The 19,118-nt window shown below is 41.6% G+C and overlaps 2 protein-coding genes and 1 non-coding gene across 4 annotated transcripts; all 3 read left to right on the top strand.

The window, feature by feature from the left end:
• Positions 1-549: 549 nt before the first annotated feature.
• Positions 550-12,316, top strand: LOC106561079 (small ribosomal subunit protein uS15). The gene is made up of 6 exons (XM_014124701.2): positions 550-615; positions 5,193-5,241; positions 9,528-9,606; positions 9,900-10,069; positions 11,614-11,714; positions 12,240-12,316. Exons 1-6 carry the CDS (start codon positions 593-595, stop codon positions 12,271-12,273), a joined length of 456 nt encoding a protein of 151 aa, XP_013980176.1. The 5' UTR covers positions 550-592; the 3' UTR covers positions 12,274-12,316.
• LOC123724990 (small nucleolar RNA SNORA19) lies at positions 11,862-11,989 on the top strand. The gene has a single exon (XR_006757467.1). It is a non-coding gene; the product is annotated as a small nucleolar RNA SNORA19 (small nucleolar RNA).
• Positions 12,317-12,560: 244 nt separating the features above from the next.
• LOC106561078 (uncharacterized) lies at positions 12,561-16,735 on the top strand. 2 transcript variants are annotated; one of them, XM_082957173.1, is made up of 3 exons: positions 12,561-13,010; positions 13,526-14,649; positions 16,091-16,735. In XM_082957173.1, exons 1-3 carry the CDS (start codon positions 12,818-12,820, stop codon positions 16,325-16,327), a joined length of 1,554 nt encoding a protein of 517 aa, XP_082813299.1. In that variant the 5' UTR covers positions 12,561-12,817; the 3' UTR covers positions 16,328-16,735. The 2 variants fall into 2 exon arrangements, with proteins under 2 accessions (XP_082813299.1, XP_082813298.1); XM_082957172.1 differs by having other exon boundaries at positions 12,562-13,010; positions 13,475-14,649.
• The last annotated feature ends 2,383 nt before the right edge of the window (positions 16,736-19,118 follow it).

Raw genomic sequence — 19,118 nt, forward strand, 5'->3', positions numbered from 1 at the left:
CTTTCTTCTACTCAAGCGCATCTGACGTAATTTCCCACGCAGGCGCAAAATCGCGTGGAGGCGTTCATGTTCATTCCGAATATTTTCAAAGAACCGGATTATTTTGCTCTGTTCACCTAAGAGTCGTTCATTTGGCTCCCAAACGGCTCTTCGTTCAGTAATGCTTAAAAATTGCCCTAAAACCATGAACAAATTCTAAATCTCTAATTTAAAGCCTAAAACGTTGCTTACCGTTATATCAGATCGTTAAACGTGAGTTAAAATAAATGTTTACCTGATCAAATTATTAGATTGCCTGTAAAAAAAAAGAAAAAAGAAAAACCACCCTCACTATATTGTTGCTGCACTGAGGAATTACCATCTTCAGACAATGTTTTTATAATTTATATCCAGATAATAGATGTCTGGAGCTTAAAAGTCAATATTAACAGCACATATTAAACAATGAGGTTTAGTTATAAAAATATTTGATTAACAGTATGCAAATCTGTGAGCCAAATGAACGGCTCCCTCGGTTCCCAATGTGCACCAAAAGAGCTGTTCGTTCACGAACGACCCGCCATCCAAAGCTCTCTCTTTCTCTACAGCTATCATGGGTCGCATGCACGCTCCCGGGTAAGCCTTATTCTCATCGTTCAAAACAGCTTTTTAAACATCAGTTATTAAATATATTTACCATTTATGCAATAAGAATATATTGTGTACACATGACAACTATATTGAACCGTCTAAATCACCCCAGTCCCAATAAATTAAGAGTTTGAACATTGCCCCATTTAGCAAGCTAATTTAGCCGGCTACAAGCTAGTTACAGCCAGTTGTATAACTCTGGTTACTGCTAGCTAACGTCAGTTAGCCAACACACTTCCCTGCTCTCTGTGAGATGATGTAAAGTCAGCAAGCTAAAGTATCCACCACACAAACACTTTATCACTAGCTTATAACGTTATGAGCTAACGGTAACTCCGTTTTTTTTCTTCTTCAATTTAGTCTTGTCTCAATGGAGCCATTTTAGCTAACGTTAGGGTGTTATAGTGGTAAAATAAACATTGCTTTTAGGGCTGAACGGAGCATACCAAATGACACAACAGACTCTCAGAAGCACAGTGTGGTCAGATTTGTTTTATTTAACCAGGTAGGCTAGTTGAAAATAAGTTCTCATTTACAACTGCGACCTGGCCAAGATAAAGCAAAGCAGTGCGACAAAAACAACACAGTTACACATGGGATAGACAAACGTACAGTCAATAACACAATATAAAAATCTAAATACAGTGTGTGCTAATGTAAGATTAGGGAGGTAAGGCAGTAAATAGGCCATAATGGCGAAATAATTACAAAATTAGCATTAACACTGACTGGAGTGATAGATCTGCAGATGATGACGTGCAAGCAGAGATACTGTGTTGCAAAAATAATATATATGGGGATGAGGGTAGTTGGGTGGACTATTTACAGATGGGCTGTGTACAGGTGCAGTGATTGGTAAGCTGCTCTGACAGCTGATGCTTATAGTTAGTGAGGGAGATATGTCTCCAGCTTCAGTGACTTTTGCAGTTAGTGCCAGTCGTTGGCAGCACAGAACTGGAAGGAAAGGCGGCCAAAGGAGAAGTTGGCTTTGGGGATAACCAGTGAAATATACCTGCTTGAGGCGTGCTACTGGTGGGTGTTGCTATGGTGACCAGTAAACTGAGAAGGCGGGGCTTTACCTAGCAGAGACTTATAGATGACCTGGAGCCAGTGGGTTTGGTGACGGATATGTAGCGAGGGCCAGCCAACAAGAGCATACAGGTCGCAGTGGGGGGTAGTATATGGAGCTTTAGAGTGACAAAACAGATGTCACTGTGATAGACTACGTCCAATTTGCTGAGTAGAGTGTTGGAGGCACAGGTCAATGGCAAAGCCGTTTTCCAAAAATAGCACCAAAATGACAGACTGGACTGACTAACAAACATAAACTGGGTGTTTCGAGCCCTAGCTGAATGCTGATTGGCTGAAAGAACAGACTTTAGCCGTGGCATATTGGCCATAAACCACACCTCCTTCTGCCTTGTTGCTTAATTATATAACGGGTGGGTCTAATCCTGAATGCTGATAGGTTAAAAGTGCATTTCAGACAGTGTCTTTTCCACAAGTTAACACCAAAATGCCCATTTACACTGTTTCATCTGACTGCGCAATCCACTGTTTCATCAGCCCAGGCAGGGAAGTTCATAAAGTTGATCTCCACTATTATAAAAAGCATCTAGACATTCTCACATTAATTTTAGACAAATATTTCGTTTTCAACAGCGGAAATTTGTATAAACTGTCTGTCTCCAACATTGTCTGTCTGTCTCCAACATTTGCAACATTGTTTCCATATTCAAATTCGGTCTCCAACTGTCCCATAGTAATGAACGCGTAGGGGTCGGGGCGAGAGAAAGAAGCAGCGTTTCTGAGCCAGTTGAAATCATTAATCAGTTTTATAGATATATAAACAAAGAAAAGTCAATTGAAAAAAGGTGAAACGAAACGCAGTTAGCTTGCCGTTTTCCAGCGTCAGTTTGAAGTGATTGTGTTACTGTAGCTGTGTTGTTGGCTAGCTCCTCTGAACAACATTGTCCTGACGAGTGAGCACATTATCTATGCTAGGCGAAGTCGTGCCTCATTAGCTCATTGTTATGGATGTATCCAAATAAATGTCACTAGAAAACAGCTTAAACAAATGCAGCTACTGTTGTTATTGGCTGGCTGCACTGTTTGACGTGACTGTAAGTTAGCCGTAGTTGGCTAGCTAGCAAGCAAGGGATAAGAACGTTTGCAGCCAGTATGGCAATGGAACATTTAGAACCAACGACTGGTTATAGAACAACCAACGCGTCCATAGACACAGAACAAAAAGACTGAACAACTGGGTCGCGTCCATAGATACAGAACAAAAAGACTGAACAACTGGGTCGCGTCTCTGGCAACCGAACCAATAGAACGACTGACCAGCCGGCTTGGGTAGCAACCCTAGATTTGTTTCGGGACTATATCTTGTGGAAGGATGAAATAATATGAATAAATGTATATATATATTAATGAAAATATGTAAATCGCTGTATAAAAGTGATAATGCCCTCCAAGCCGGTGTTTGGAGGATATATTGGCACTGTTTGCAGGCCCTCCACGAACAACACCCGTTTTTCTTCCAAATACCGGCTTCTCGGACATTATCACTTAATTATACCATGGAGTTGTTAGCCAATTCTCTCTGATTTGCTTTAAGAGCGTTCTAAAGCGTGCATTATTTCCATATAACGCTTGGTATATTTGCACGGCAGAATGCAATGGCTATAGTTAAAAAAAAGAAACAATTTAAACTAAATTCGATATTCACTAGCTAGGACTGATGGTTTGGTTAGCTAAATTAGCGCGTCTGTTTGTTTGGTTACCATGGCAACTACTATAGCCATCTAAACTTTCTAGCTACTTCAGTGGATGTTGAACCTATTTCTACTGGCAAATGTGTTAAATTGTTACCATGGTATAAAAGGGATAATCAACTCGGGGCTCTATGCGTTTCCTGGAAAATAATACTACTCCCCTGGGTGGAAGGTCAGGTCCTCTCCGCTAGTGCGTTGTCGAACACACCTTCCACGTCGTTCATTATTTTCCATGGAACGCATCCCTTATGAAACATATCTCAAGAAAGGAATGTCCTATCAACATGACAGTTTCAGGGGTTATACAATAATATGAGCATGTTAAAATGGAATATACTGTAATATACATATGCACATGTCCTGTTAATTTATGCACATATTTAATGTATATGCAATAAAATCATTGACAATTGCTAGGTTTCCATCTAATTGGTGACAGATTTTCATACGAATATTGTAAAACCTGCATAATGAAAATATACGCATTTCCCCACCAGTGTTTCCACCAAATGGACTTGTTGGGATAAAAATAAGTGTGTGATTATAGACCAAATGTAATTCGCAGAAACAATGCGGGTAGGCTCGTCTACATGATGAGAATACTATGGATAGGAGCAAGAATATCTTTATTTGTCAAATGGCAGTCAAGCATCGATCATCATGTCACCAGAATAAGACCCCCCCTATTTATTGGAAAGGAGCATCAAGATCACCACGCCCTTTCACCACCACCCTGTAACATTCATCATAACTTATTTCATCTGTAGCCTAATAAACTGCATGGTTTCCCGATTCATAGTTTCAATTGCTTCATATCAAATTGTTCCTGAGGTTTAAATTGATTAAAGTTAATTTTTGTTTCACCAAATCGCGCGAGAGGGAGTCTTGAGAACACAGTGAACACAGAGAAAACGGCCCACTCTCTCCCTCAGCTAATGTTAGCTAGCTAGCTAAACGGCTTGTTAGCCACCTACTCGCGGTAAACCTATGATCGCTTCAACAATTCAGCATGAAATCTTTATAGCAGCATATTAAAATGCTACCAAGTACCTGAGCTTTGTAGTGATATACGTTTTTGTATATGGTCACAGTGTAGATGAATGCTTGTTTGTTGCTTACATTCTCACTCAGCCGAAAAAATATTTACATTTAATTCAGTTAATAAAATGCTATTGTCTGAAGAGAGAGCCTTGAATTATACACAGTATGCATCTTCTCTAACTCTATCTTGGTTCATGCAAGTGACTGACCTCCTCCTCAGTCAGACCAATTGGCAGAACTGCTAGAATATGTTCTGGAAGTTAAGATGAGAGACATTGCTCAGTTTCTTGGTTAACCAGTCACCTGCAGGAACAAACCCTATGAAAAATGCCTATGTAGCTTTTTTATATAGCAGTATATAAGAGGACTGAAGGGACCGCCCTGGCGGAGCTTGTACATGTGTTTGTTGTAACCTCTACAATTAACTGCTAATAAATAGTGAGTCACTGAATATTGACTTCAGGTGTCCCTGGTGTTGAATTTCCACCACAATATCATGATTAATAAAGTGAGCACCAGAATCAAACCGTATTCCCGCTCAGCGTCCAGATTTTGTCACGTGAACTAACACCCTACTAACGTTAGTATTTGACGGACTCAGTCTTATCACCATCTCGGTCGGTTCATTGAATTTGTAGCCAACAATGAATTGCACCGCACACAAACATTTTTCAGCATGTTTGCTGTCAGTTTAGCTACTTAGAAATTGCCCAACTAATGTGAATGCCATTTCTGTTGCAGAAAGGGCTTGTCCCAGTCGGCGCTGCCTTACAGGCGAAGTGTTCCCACTGTAAGTACAACGGTTCATCAGTATTGTTGGGTCAATATTGGTCTGCTGTATACTATACGAGTGGATGTAGGCAGCTAGTGTCTACATAAGACTGGTAAGTAAGCATTCAGTAAGAAGGTGAGTGGACACCTACCCTGATGGTAGGGAAGTCAAATGAATGGGCTGCTGTAGATATGGGAGTTCTTTCTAGAGCGCCCGGTTAAATTGTGCATAAGAGCATTTTTGTAATCTCAAAATGGTTCCACTAGTGAGAAATGTGTGATTATTGAAAAAATCTTGCTTCATTTACAATCATCCTAAATGAAGATATTGAATTATTACGCTAGTTTCCAGCATGTGGACAGTATGTGTTACTACAAGTTGACGTTTTGACCACATTGAATTGGGGAGAATTGCACGTCCTTTTTTTACCTCAGATTGGTGATGTTAGTAAAAGTTTGTAGTCAACACGATGACACAAGATAAATTGCATAATCCATATGTTTGGTTTTGTACTGTTAATTTTGTCATATGCGCTGGAGGTAGCAGGTCTTAGAACGCAGCTATCTTTTTGTGTCTCAAATGGCACAGAGAATTCTGGGTGGTCTCTATAAAAGTCGCTGACCGCACACCAATACACAAACTATCACTCAAAACAGCCGACCCTTTTTATTGTAAATAAGAATATCATGTTTTTAAACACTTCGACATTAATGTGGATGCCACCATGATTATGGATAATCCTGAATGAATTGTGAATAATGAGTGAGAAAGTTAGACTCACAAATATCATACCCCCCTCAAAAACGATAACTTCCCTTGTTATTGTAATGGTGAGATGTTAGCATGTCTTGGGAGTTGTGATATTTGTGCGTCTTTAACTTTTTACAGAAATGTTTAAAAACATATATTCTTATTTACAATAAAGGGGTCAGCTGTTATTTTTGTGATAGTTTGTGTATTGGTGTGCGGTCAGCGACTTTTATAGAGACCGCCCAGATAATATTCACATTTTTGGTGACTTCAGTATTCGCTTGGAAGAGTCCACAGGCCCACTCCAAAAGGCTTTCGGAGCCATCATTGACTCAGTGGGTTTTGTCCAACATGTCTCCGGGCCTACGCATTGCCACAGTCAATCCCCGGATCTAGTTTTGTCCTGTAGAATAAATATTGGGGATCTAAATGTTTTTGCAATTGCAACAAATAATCTGCTCAGACCCCAACCAAGGATTATCAAAAGCCACTATATAAATTCTCAGACAGCCTAAAGATTCCTAGATTCCCTTCCAGACTCCCTCCACCTACCCGAGGACGTCGGAGTAAAAAAAATCTGTTAACCACCGAACCGAGATCTAAATGTAACCTTCCTAATACAACGGGTGTGTCTAATCCTTAACCTTTCTGGCGCAGGCGTTCTGCTAGCGACCAACCTCGACAACATCCGGTGAAATTGCAGAGCGCCAAATTTAAAATACAATAAATGCAATATTTAACATTCATGATAATACAAGTGTCGTACATGATTCTTTAGCTTAGAATCTTGGCAATCTAACCGCATCGTCTGATTTCAAAAAGGCTTTACGGCAAAAGCACAGCATTCGATTATCTGAGGTCAGCGCCCCACAACAGCATATTATCCAAACAAGCACAGGCGTCACAAAATCCCAAATAGCGACAAAATAAGTCACTCTGATCGCAATCACAAGAGTCCCAGAAACACAATGAATGGTCGTTTTATTCGATAAATTCCTTCTTTATATCCCAAATAGTCCGTTTAGTAGGCGTCATTGAGTTCAGTAATCCACCCGTTCAGAATGCAGACATAGGCGTTCCAAAAGTTACCGGTGAAGTTTGTCCAAACAAATCAAACAACGTTTCTAATTCATTATTAGGTACTCTAATATCTAAATAAATGATAATATTTCATACGGAGCGAACTATTTTCAATAGGAAAGGAAAAGAACGCAGCGCGCTCCCTCGGTCACGCGTACAATGAGACTAGTTTTGTCATAGGACTTCCTGAGGATAAACAACTATTCCTCGTTGGTTTTTCAGAATACAAGCCTGAAACCTGTTGACATCTAGTGGAAGCCATAGGAACTGCAATTTGGGAGGCGGAAGTCTTTGTTTTCAATAGCTTGACCTTTGAATTGGCTGGCAGGTCAACAGGAAAAAAAAGTGTCCTCACGTTTTCACCTGCCAAATCAGTTCAGTTATACTCACAGACATAATTTTAACCGTTTTAGAAACTTTAGAGTGTTTTCTATCCAATACTACCATGCATATGTATATCCTAGCTTCTGGGCCTGAGTAGCAGGTAGTTTACTTTGGGCACCTCAGTCATCCAAACTTCCGAATACTGCCCCCTAACAAGTTTTAATGCTGATTGGTTAAAACCGTATTCCACAAGTTACCACCGGCTAAATATATGACGTTAAAATGCCTATTTACTCTGTTCCATCTGACTGCGCACAGAGTAAATTGCGCCTCATTAGCTCATTGTTATGGATTTATCCAAATAAATGTCACTAGAAAACAGCGTAAACAAATGCAAATGCAGCTACTTTGCTGTTATTCTGGCTGCAGAACGTGACTTAGTTAGCCCTAGTTGGCTAGCTAGCAAGCAAGGGATAAGAACGTTGCCAGCCAGTATGGCAATGGAACATTTAGAACAAACGACTGGGTCACGTCCATAGATACAGAACAAAATGACTGAACCGATAGAACGACCAAAGCTGGTGTTAGGAGGATATATTGGCACGGTGTGCCAGCCCTTGACTAACAACACCTGTGCCAATATGTGCCAATATGTGCCACCTGTGCCAAATACCGGCTTCTCGGGAATTATCACTTAAGAAATACCCTAGATGCAGTCGCACCTCTAAAAACAAAAGTCATTTGTCACAAGACATTAGCTCCCTGGTATACAGAAAATACCTGAGCCCTGAAGCAAGCTTCCAGAAAATTGGAACGGAAGAGGCGCTCCACCAAACTGGAAGTCTTCTGACTATCTTGGAAAGACAGTACCATGCAATATCAAAGAGCCCTCACTGCTTCTCAATCAGCCTACTTTTCCAACCTAATTGAGTAGAATAAAAACAATCAAAAATGTATTTTTGATATGGTCACAAAGCTAACTAAAAAGCAGTATTCCCCAAGAGAGGATAGCCTTTACTTCAGCAGTGTTGAATTCATGAACTTCTTTGACGAAAAGATAATTAGAAAGCAAATTACGGACTCCTCTTTGAATCTGCGTATTTCTCCAAAACTCAATTGTCCTGAGTCTGCCCAGAACTGCCAGGACCTAAGATCAATGGAGACGCTCAAGTTTTTTAACCATGTATCTCTCGATACATTCACAAACATAGGCATGGCCTCTAAACCTTCCAGCTGCCTACTGGACCCTATTTCAAATAAACTACTGAAAGAGCTACTTACTGTGCTTGGCCCTCCTATGTTGAACACAATAAACTGCTCCCTTTCCTCCGGATGTATACCAAACTCACAAAAAGTGGCAGTAATAAAGCCTCTCCTCGAAATGCCAAACCTTGACACGGAACATTTGAAAAACTATCGGCCTATATGGAATCTCCCATTCCTCTAAAAAAAATAAAAAATAGTTGTTGCGCAGGCCTTCCTGAAGACAAATAATGTATACGAAAGGTTGCTGGTTCAAATCCCAGAGGAGGCAAGGTGGAAAAATCTGCCATTCTGCCCTTGAGCAAGGCAGTTAACCCCCAACTGTTCCCCGGTCTTGATCAATGAGATGATTTTAGAAAAAATTATGGCAGCATGTATATTATTTGATTTGTGCATATTGTAAAAAATAAATTAAACAACTCAGCATTTTCTGATTGCCTGGTTTCATGGGCAACTAGCCACAGGAGTTTATAAGCCATCGGAGCCTTCTGAAATTATTAAGGAAGTACTGCTAAGTTTAGTTTGGTGGAAATTATTCTGTAATTGGTGAGTATGGAGCCAATAATTAACTCCGTATGGGAGCTTCACATACCGGGTTACAGAATGTGGCTAGGTGTTACACTGGTTGGAGCTTAGATTGCTTATTTCCTGGTCTGCTCGCTGAACCCAGACTCCAAGTGTATATGAAAAGGTTTGTAAATCCAGGAATGGATGATGTCAGTGTACTCCTTATAATCGGGAGTAGCTATCCTTCCAAGCCTGGATTAAGGAACATTTTCATATCCGTTTGCAGTCTGGGTTCTGTGAGGTGATCATCGGATGAAGAGTTAGCCCTCCTCATACTCCAGCCATCAATGGCATAATACTCTTATGGTGTTCTCTTCCAGTGGCTGAAGCTGACATCTGATGATGTCAAGGAACAGATCTTCAAGCTGGCCAAGAAGGGATTGACCCCATCTCAGATTGGTAAATGCAACAATAGCAAATACCACCATGACAGCAAATGGTTTCCCTCTGAGCAACCAGCTGACGGTCCATGAATGAGATAGCTTTATCTATTCATTGTTGTTGAATTGTCATCTTTGGGTGGGTTCTGAATAAAGCTGGATTTAGTCTAACAGGGGTGCCTGTCTGTTTCCTCATGGGCAAACTGCTTTGGTGTCATGCCAAACAGACAGGTATCCAACCATGATTAAGGTTATTTCTCTTGACTGTCCGGTTGACTCTGTGTCCCTTCCTTCCTCCCCCTCTCTGTCCAGGTGTCATTCTGAGGGACTCCCACGGTGTGGCCCAGGTGCGGTTTGTCACCGGCAACAAGATTCTGAGGATCCTCAAGACCAAGGGCCTGGCCCCAGATCTCCCAGAGGACCTGTACCACCTCATCAAGAAGGCTGTGGCTGTCAGGAAGCATCTGGAGAGGAACAGAAAGGTGAGCAGGCTCACATAACATAGGCCCTGATGGGACACTTTGAAAATACATCCTTCCTTGAGGTAGGCTAATGACTGTTCCAATATGGCTTGATGGGTGAAATCTAGTTGTGACATTTCAGTGTTTACTTCAAGGCAGGGAGGAAGGTATTTTCATAAGCCGTATTTTATTCAGAACGCTGTCCCTTTAAGCGAGCTAGCAACCTTTCGGTTACTTGGCCAACGCTCTAACCACTAGGCTACCTGCCTCCCGTCCAAGATAATCCATCCACCTGACAGGTGTGGCATATCAAGAAGCTGATTAAACAGCATGAACATTACACAGGTGCACCGTGTCCTGGGGACAATAAAAGGCTAGTCTAAAAATGTTCAGTTTGTCACACAACACAATGCCACAGATGTCTCAAGTTTTGAGGGAGTGTGCAATTGGTATGCTGACTGCAGGAATGTCCATCAGAGCTGTTGCCAGAGAATTTAATGTTTAATTCTCTACCATAAGCCTCGTCCAACCTCGTTTTAGAGAATTTGGCAGTACAACCTACCGGCCTCACAATCACAGACCACCTGTATCGTGTGGGCGAGCGGTTTGCTGATGTCAACGTTGTGAACAGAGTGCCCCATGGTGACGATGGGGTTATGGTATGGGCAGGCATAAGCTACGGACAACGGACAAAATTGCATTTTATCGATGGCAATTTGAATAAACAGATACTGTGACGAGATCCTGAGGCCCATTGTCGTGCTATTCATCCGTCACCATCACCTTATGTTTCAGCATGATAATGCACAGCCCCATGTCGCAAGTCTCTGTTCCCAATTCCAGGAAGCTGAAAATGTCGCAGTTCTTCCATGGCCTGCATACTCACCAGACATGTCACCCACTGAGCATGTTTAGGATGCTCTGGATCAACGTTGATTGTGGAACACGCTGTCGTACAGTGTGTTCCAGTTCCCACCAATATCCAGGAACTTGGCACAGACATTGAAGAGGAGTAGGACAACATTCCACAGGCCACAATCAACAGCCCGATCAACTCTATGCAAAGGAGATGTGTCGCGCTGCATGAGGCAAATGGTGGTCACACCAGATACTGACTGGTTTTCTAATCCACGCCCCTAGCTTTTTTTAAGGTATCTGTGACCAGCACATGCATATCTGTATTCCCAGTCATGTGAAATCAATAGATTAGGGCCTACTGAATTCATTTCAAATGACTGATTTCCTCATATGAACTGTAACTCAATAAAATCATTGAAATTGTTGCATGTTGCGTTTTATATTTTTGTTCAGTATATTTACATCTGAAGGCCGAAGTGACCCCTATCGCACAATCGTCAAAAGTAGGCCGACCGATGTAAACACGTTTTTGTCTCTCACAAGATGTGTTAAGTTTTGAGCCATATCAGGGACAGCACTCTCCTGTCTGGGTCTGGTGTTTTTGTACTGCATGTAGGTTTGAGTCATGTGCGCACTCTTTAAGAATAGCTTGTTAAGCTACTTTGTTTCTAGAGATGCTAATATCTGTACCCCTGTTTTTTTTGCAGGACAAAGATGCCAAGTTCCGCCTGATTCTCACCGAGAGCAGGATCCACAGACTGGCCCGTTACTACAAGACCAAGAGAGTACTTGCTCCCAACTGGAAGTAGTATGTACCAGTAAACACAATTACTGATCTTTTGTATGGCAAACATAGTCTGCCATACTTAATTAAGCTCAAATTGCTTCATAACATGCCCATTATATTACTGTACCAGACCTCTGTCTATGCCATTTCATTTGGTCGCTATGACTCCTGCACAACTCATTGTCCTGCTCTTTGTCCTGTAAGAGCTGAGATATTTCTGTTGTGACAGGGGAATGCTGGAGGTCAATTATCAGAGTGGCTGCACTGCCAACTCTGCCAGTCCCCTTCATATAGCACTGTATTATACACTCTAACCATGGTTTAGTTCCGAGTTGTCTGATCTTGGGTCAAATATAACCAATTAGAATGTGAGTCATTATAAAAATAAACAGTTGGAAATGGGGTGCCCTGATTTGTGTTGTAAATTGAAATGGAAAGCAGTTGTTTGTATTCTCTTCATGGTTGGCTAGGTGGTTCACTTTTGGTTTGTGAGAGTATTATTGCGTTTTCCTGTCTCTAATCATTTCCTTTTTGTTTCTTCTACAGCGAGTCCTCGACAGCTTCTGCTTTGGTGGCATAATCATCATCACGTTTTGGATTAATAAATAATTGGGATTCAGATATTTATTTGTCTTGTATTTATTTAATGAGGCAAAATATGGATATATAGTGGCAGCTTCTATTTGTGTTATTGTGATGTCATACGTTTATTTTTCGACTGAACTAAAGAGGCAACCATGGAGAATTTCCGGGAACTTTCCATGCACTTCCCATGCACTTTCCCTGCGTCACTGAGTCACGTGAGTGGAGGGAGAGTTTACAATGAGGAGGCGGTACTTGGATGTGACTGACGCGTACCTTGTCCAATCACAGCATGATATGACGACGCGAACTTGTTTATTTAAGGGTAGTGTCGTCGCGGTCGTTCGACATTCACTCTACTACAACAACACAACTGAAAATATGCCTGCACTACTAGTCAACGTTTGAGATATTTTATATACGTAGAAAGTAATACTTCAGGGGAAAATGAAGCCTTTTCATACAGTACGACAACTGACGAGGGCGAGTAATCTAGTTGTTTTCGACGAGCGATATCAGAATACGTGAGGATAATTCTTCGAATGATAGACATGGCTCGAGTTAAAATGGCCTCAAGTGGCATCAATTCTTCTACGACTAGTTCTCATCGACCTGCGATGGACAGTTTTGGCGTCGGTGGTATGGCACTCCTACGGTGGATCATGCATATACGGACCATACTGTGGGAACAACTTCGTTTGTTGGTCCATGTCATTTACTACAGTTTCTTGTCAGGTACAGTAACGTTCATTTCCATGTGTAACTCTGTGTTGTATGTGTCGAACTGCTTTGCTTTATCTTGGCCAGGTCGCAGTTGCAAATGAGAACTTTTTCTCAACTAGTATATCTGGTTAAATAAAATACATTTTTTTTATACAGAAACCTCACTTCATTTTGTATGTGTGGGGGAATGTGGCCCTGGTCGCACGGATTGTAACTTGTTTTGACCTGGTACCGTAAAACAGGCGACTAACAATATAACAAGTTCATTAATGTCCTTATTTTATAAAACATTTGGAGGGGAGAATGGGTTGGTAGGCTAGTTATTGTCCAAATAACAATACCGGACATAGAACCACTCAACAATTTGTTTGTACATTGTTTAATCCATACAGTCTATGGGTTAATCAGGTAAAAAGAGGGACTTTTGGGCAAATTTATATGGGTAACCTAACCTATTGTTCTTTTTCTTTCAACAGTTTTCCAAGTTCACCTAAGAATCAACTCTGTCTCTGGAAATTCCCACACAGGGTCCTTTCTGTCCAGCCTGCAGGCTGAGGCGATGTGTTGCGGATTGGTGGACGACTTTGTGTCCCGTGCCAGGATGGATAGCGATTATGGACTTTACCTTGGACACCACCCCAGCTGTAAAATGGGCTTTCCAGGTGACTGTAACCTGTTAGTGTGCAGCACTCACAGGAGTTCCAGCTTGGATGAAACGTGTCGCAAGGAGAAAGCGTTTGACTTCAAAACCAAACATGACAACCCCGAAGAGGATCTGAGTGCTTACTGGGGTAAAGAGGATGACCGAAACATGGGAGCGTTTGACAGTGAGGACAGTAAAGCCCTTCGGGAGTCCCTGGCCATCTTCAGCGACCCTTACAACCCCTTCTCTTTCCCCCCCTGCAATTCAAGCTGCTCCAATATGGGGGAAACAAAAAATGAAGATCAAGTTGGCGGCGGCCTCGACTGTAACTTGTCAGGCCGGCCGGGTGAAGAACTTCAAGAGACCCTCGGTGGCTTGAACATCTGGACCAGTCGTTCAGATAGCGAAAGCAGCTGGGGGAGTTCTGATGGTTCGTGCGCAGACCTGGACGAAGAGGAGAGCAAGAGGCTCTGGGAGCTCTTCACCAGCCCCATCGACCCATACAACCCCCTGTGTTTCACGGCATCTGTAGCCAGCTCAGTCCCTCACACAGACAAAACGCTTACACAGTCCCAGGAGGCTGAAAGGGCCTCATGTTCTTCTGACACTGTTGACAGCGAGACCCCTGGCCCTTCCTCCTCTGAGGATGACACAGAGGAGCAGCTATGGAGGTCCCGCTCCCAAAATGAAGACCCTTACCACCCTCTGAACTTCCGTGCCTGCCTCCAGAGCTCCCCTACAACCACAGAGCCACCTGCCTTCAGCACTGGAGACCCACTCACCCCACAGACCTGCCCCACACAGACACCACCCGGCCAGGGTAAACAGAGGGACGTTGTGGCCAAAAGCCTCCAAACAACCAGGCACACACAGCCTTGTCTACCGAAGAGACCGCTAAAGCAGCATTACCACCCAGCTACTACACTAGTGCCCTGGAGGAGACCTGAAGCTAAAGTAACAGGAGGACAAGGACAACCTCAGGAGAAGTTCAACCACCCTCTGAAAAAGGTTATTAGTTTTCCATGTTCTACATCCCTCAGTCTATAGTTCTAGATTTACCACCTTAAAAATGATATGCCTATCACATCGCCCATATAAAAATGTGCAAGTAAACATGATGTACTATTAATAGCTCAAGTTTACATATTGGCTAAACATGAACAAACAAGACATCCAGTTCATAATACTTGAATATTAGGAACTGAATATTAGTAAGGGGGAACCACTTATTTACTCAGAAATACAAAACAAATATATAAAAAGGTAATGGGTGATTCCACACTAGCGGGAGCGCAAATATTTTTCTGGAATTCTAGATTGTGAAAATTGCCAAAACAAACTTAATTGGGCGAGAAAGGATGTTTGATATGCTTCTTCCATTTGTATCACAAACCGTTTTTGAGAGAATCATGAGAGGCCATTTTTAGACTTATACATGCCTCCTTTAAGACCTGTGAACCGACAACATCTTGGTGTCATTATAGTATCAGTATAGTGAGCTCTCAAATATGGATTATGTCTAGATTCTGAGAAGAAAAATCACATTAATTTATTCAACATTAAATATGAATCTGTTACACTATTTTGAGTTAGCTAACATTTGACATTGTTTAGAACAATATTCTCTTTAAACATGTCAAATTTCCAGAGTGGGTTCTCTGGTACTTCTTAATGATATAATCCATTTTATACATAGAAAGTGAAGTTATAGGTCATTAACCAATCACAGACCTCCTTTAGGATTGCGACTTCAGCAAATCACCAGCAGATGGAGTTCCATTTCAATCCATTTACCACTCACTGTGTTTGTTGGTGATGCTCATAAAATGTATCATAACTTCAGCATTAGCAGAGAGCCCCTTCTGGAAATATGATGTACTTGTAGAGTATATTGTTCCAAACGATTCTTAAAATGAACAAAATAAAAGGGGTAGTTTTGAGATTAATATTTTTAATGTTGAATAAATGTCAACCATTGTATTTCAGAATCCAGACATACTCCATATTTTAGAGCACACTATGGAGCATAATGCCACCACGATGTCTGTATTATGTACAGATTGTTTGGGATACAAATGTAAAAAGCATGTTAAACAGCCTTCCTCCCAAATGAAGTTTCCATGTGAGAATTGCCAGAACAATCTGAGTTACCAAAAATATATTTCCTGCTAGTGTGGAATCACCCTAATATAACTTGTAGTATAGTTGATGGTGAGGTCAGTCAATGACTCATCTACCTCGTACACAGCGTAGGCTTACTTGTGTGCTTCCCCAAGCCCTTGTTTATTGTTGTTGCTAAGCAAGAGGTTGTAATGACTAAACCTGTCATGTGATACAAGAGTCATGAGTCAGCGGAGATTTCACTTCCAGTTAATGTTGCGTGACTGTCTCCCAACACTGCAGTCAAATGCTCTCATCTGACACGTGTGTACCTGTTTGTGTATTTTAGGTGCGGTTCTCACCACTTGTCCAGGTCCATGTGATGCATACTTGGCCCTTTGCCCGGCAGATGTCTCGCAAAGGACCATGGGAGGAATTAGCCCGTGATAGAGACCGGTTCCGAAAGAGGATCCAGGAAACAGAGCAGGCCATTGGCTACTGCTTCAGTCAATCACACAGAGACACGATTCGGGCAAATTTGCTAAGCACTTCAACATCAGCCGTGCCACTGGTCCATGAGCTCTAAACATAAATGTTTTACCCTACCTTCCTAATGAGAACTTTTGATTGGTTGCAATGCGACATATGGTTTTAGGTCAATTATAATGAAAAGATGGTGGTCCTAGGCCAATAGGATTTGGCATCAAATTCTACCTGCACTGTACCTCAACACTGTTGCACTGATTTTTATATTGAATATAGTTATTAACCTCAACATTAATGTATGTAATGTTCTTTTGTATGCCTTACTGACTGACCCAGCAATGTAATTTATTAATGCCCTATGGAGCTTGTTTAAAATGTTTGAATTTGTACCAGTTTGAAATGTTTATCTTAATCCAGATAAGTGGTGTATTTAGAACTAGAATAATTTATTAACAGATGGTATTTGTGATCATACTATAGTTAATAAACATCCTGTTTGACACCATAACTATGAGGGTCTGTAATTCATCTTTGGATAAGGAAAACCCATAACTAAACATCCACTTTTTAAATTGAAATAACTTGAATCAGAATAAAACTTCAGTTGGTGTGATTATTTTAGTGGGAGGTATACTTTGACCCTTCTGTTTGAGGTTGACCAAACCTATATCTGTCACCATAGATACACAGAAGTCGGATCGTGTCAATAACTTGAATGCGTAATGTGTCACATCTATATTTAATGCCTTTTGTGGGCACAGCTGTTCCATGTAAAGGCAAAAGGCTTTCTGTTTCAGATTGTGACATGCCTACAAAGCAGGGAGGGTGTGGTCATCTGGGGAGTGTTCAGTGGAGTGAAAGTTCACAACGCAGCAGATAGGAATGTAATGGATAGAGCTGACATGAGTCCATTAATCTTCACAATATCAGGCTGTCAGTATTTTCTGTATAATCTTGCAGAAAAGTCCCTTAATTCACTTCAATATTCACCTATTTTCACACTATGCCTCTTAGGTTGTGTTTACACAAGCAGTCCAATTCTGATATTTTTTTTCTACTAATTGGTCATTTGATCAATCGCAGATCTTTTCACATCAGACCAATTAGTGAAAAAAAAACTGAATTGGGCTGCCTGTGTAAACACAGCCTAAGGGGCATAGGTGAAAATAGGAAGGCAACTAGGTTTATGATGTGGAGAATAAACAGCCTCCCTCAGAGAGACTGTACTGCAAGGGATCCCCCTTAGATGCAGTTCTGCTGAGACGCTTTTAAGGAGAACACAGATCCATTAGAGGATAGGTTTAACTGGTATGTCACTAATGAATGGTGAATTCAATTCTACAATACCATAACTCAACTAATGATTTAAATTAGCCTTTTATCTGCTGCTGTGGGGAGGTAATATTTATGGTAGCTGATGGTGATGAAGATACACTACATGGCCAAAGTTATGTGGACACCCACTCGTCGAACATCTCATTCCAAAATCATGGGCATTAATATGGAGTTGGTCCCCCCTTTGCTGCTATAACAGCCTCTACTCTTCTGGGAAGGCTTTCCATGAGATGTCGGAACATTGCTGCGGGGACTTCCTTCTAGTCAGCCACCAGAGCGTTAGTGAGGTCGGGCACTGATGTTGGGCGATTAGGCCTGGCTCGCAGTCGGCGTTCCAATCCCTCCCAAAGCTGTGCGATGGGGCTGAGGTTAGGGCTTTGTGCAGGCCAGTCAAGTTCTTCCAAACCGATCTTGACAAACCATTTCTGTATGGACCTCGCTTTGTGCATGGGGGCATTGATATGCTGTAACAGGAAGGGGCCTTCCCCAAACTGTTGCCACAAATTTGGAAGCACAGAATCGTCTAGAAGAGGTATTCCCAATCTGGGGTATGCCAAATAAAAATGTGATCCACATTTTTTTTTTATATATAGATATACAGTTGAAGTCGGAACTTTACATACACCTTAGCCAAATACATTTAAACTCAGTTTTCACAATTCCTGACATTTAATCCTCGTAAAAATTCCCTGTTTTAGGTCAGTTAGGATCACTACTTTATTTTAAGAATGTGAAATGTCAGAATAATAGTGGAGAAAATGATTTATTTCAGCTTGTATTTCTTTCATCACATCCCCAGTGGGTAAGAAGTTTACATACACTTAATTAGTATTTGGTAGCATTAGCTTTAAATTGTTTAACTTGGGTCAAACTCTTCAGCTAGCCTTCCACAAGCTTCCCACAATAAGTTGGGTGAATTTTGGCCCATTTCTCCTGACAGAGCTGGTGTAGGCCTCCTTGCTCGCACACGCCTTTTCAGTTCTGCCCACAAATTTTCTATAGGATTGAGGTCAGGGCTTTGTGGTGGCCACTCCAATACCTTGACTTTGTTGTCCTTAAGCCATTTTGCCACAACTTTGGAAGTATGCTTGGGATCATTGTCCATTTGGAAGACCCATTTGCGACCAAGCTTTAACTTCCTGACTGATGTCTTGAGATGTTCCTTCAATATATCCACATAATTGTCCTCTCTCATGATGCCATCTATTTTGTGAAGTGCACCAGTCCCTCCTGCAGCAAAGCACCCTCACCATATGATGCTGCCACCCCCGTGTTTCAAGGTTGGGATGGTGTTCTTCGGCTTGCAAGCCTCCCCATTTTTCCTCCAAACATAACGATGGTCATTATGGCCAAACATTTCTATTTTTGTTTCATCAGACCAGTGGACATTTCTCCAAAAAGTACGATCTTTGTCCCCATGTGCAGTTGCAAACCGTCGTCTAGCTTTTTTATGGCGGTTTTGGAGCAGTGGCTTCTTCCTTGCTGAGCGACCTTTCAGGTTATGTCAATATAGGACTCCTCCAGCATCTTCATAAGTACGTTCATCTGTAGGAGAC

Source organism: Salmo salar, chromosome 10 (genome assembly GCF_965601325.2).
Source record: "Salmo salar chromosome 10, fSalSal1, whole genome shotgun sequence".
NCBI lineage: Eukaryota > Metazoa > Chordata > Actinopteri > Salmoniformes > Salmonidae > Salmo > Salmo salar.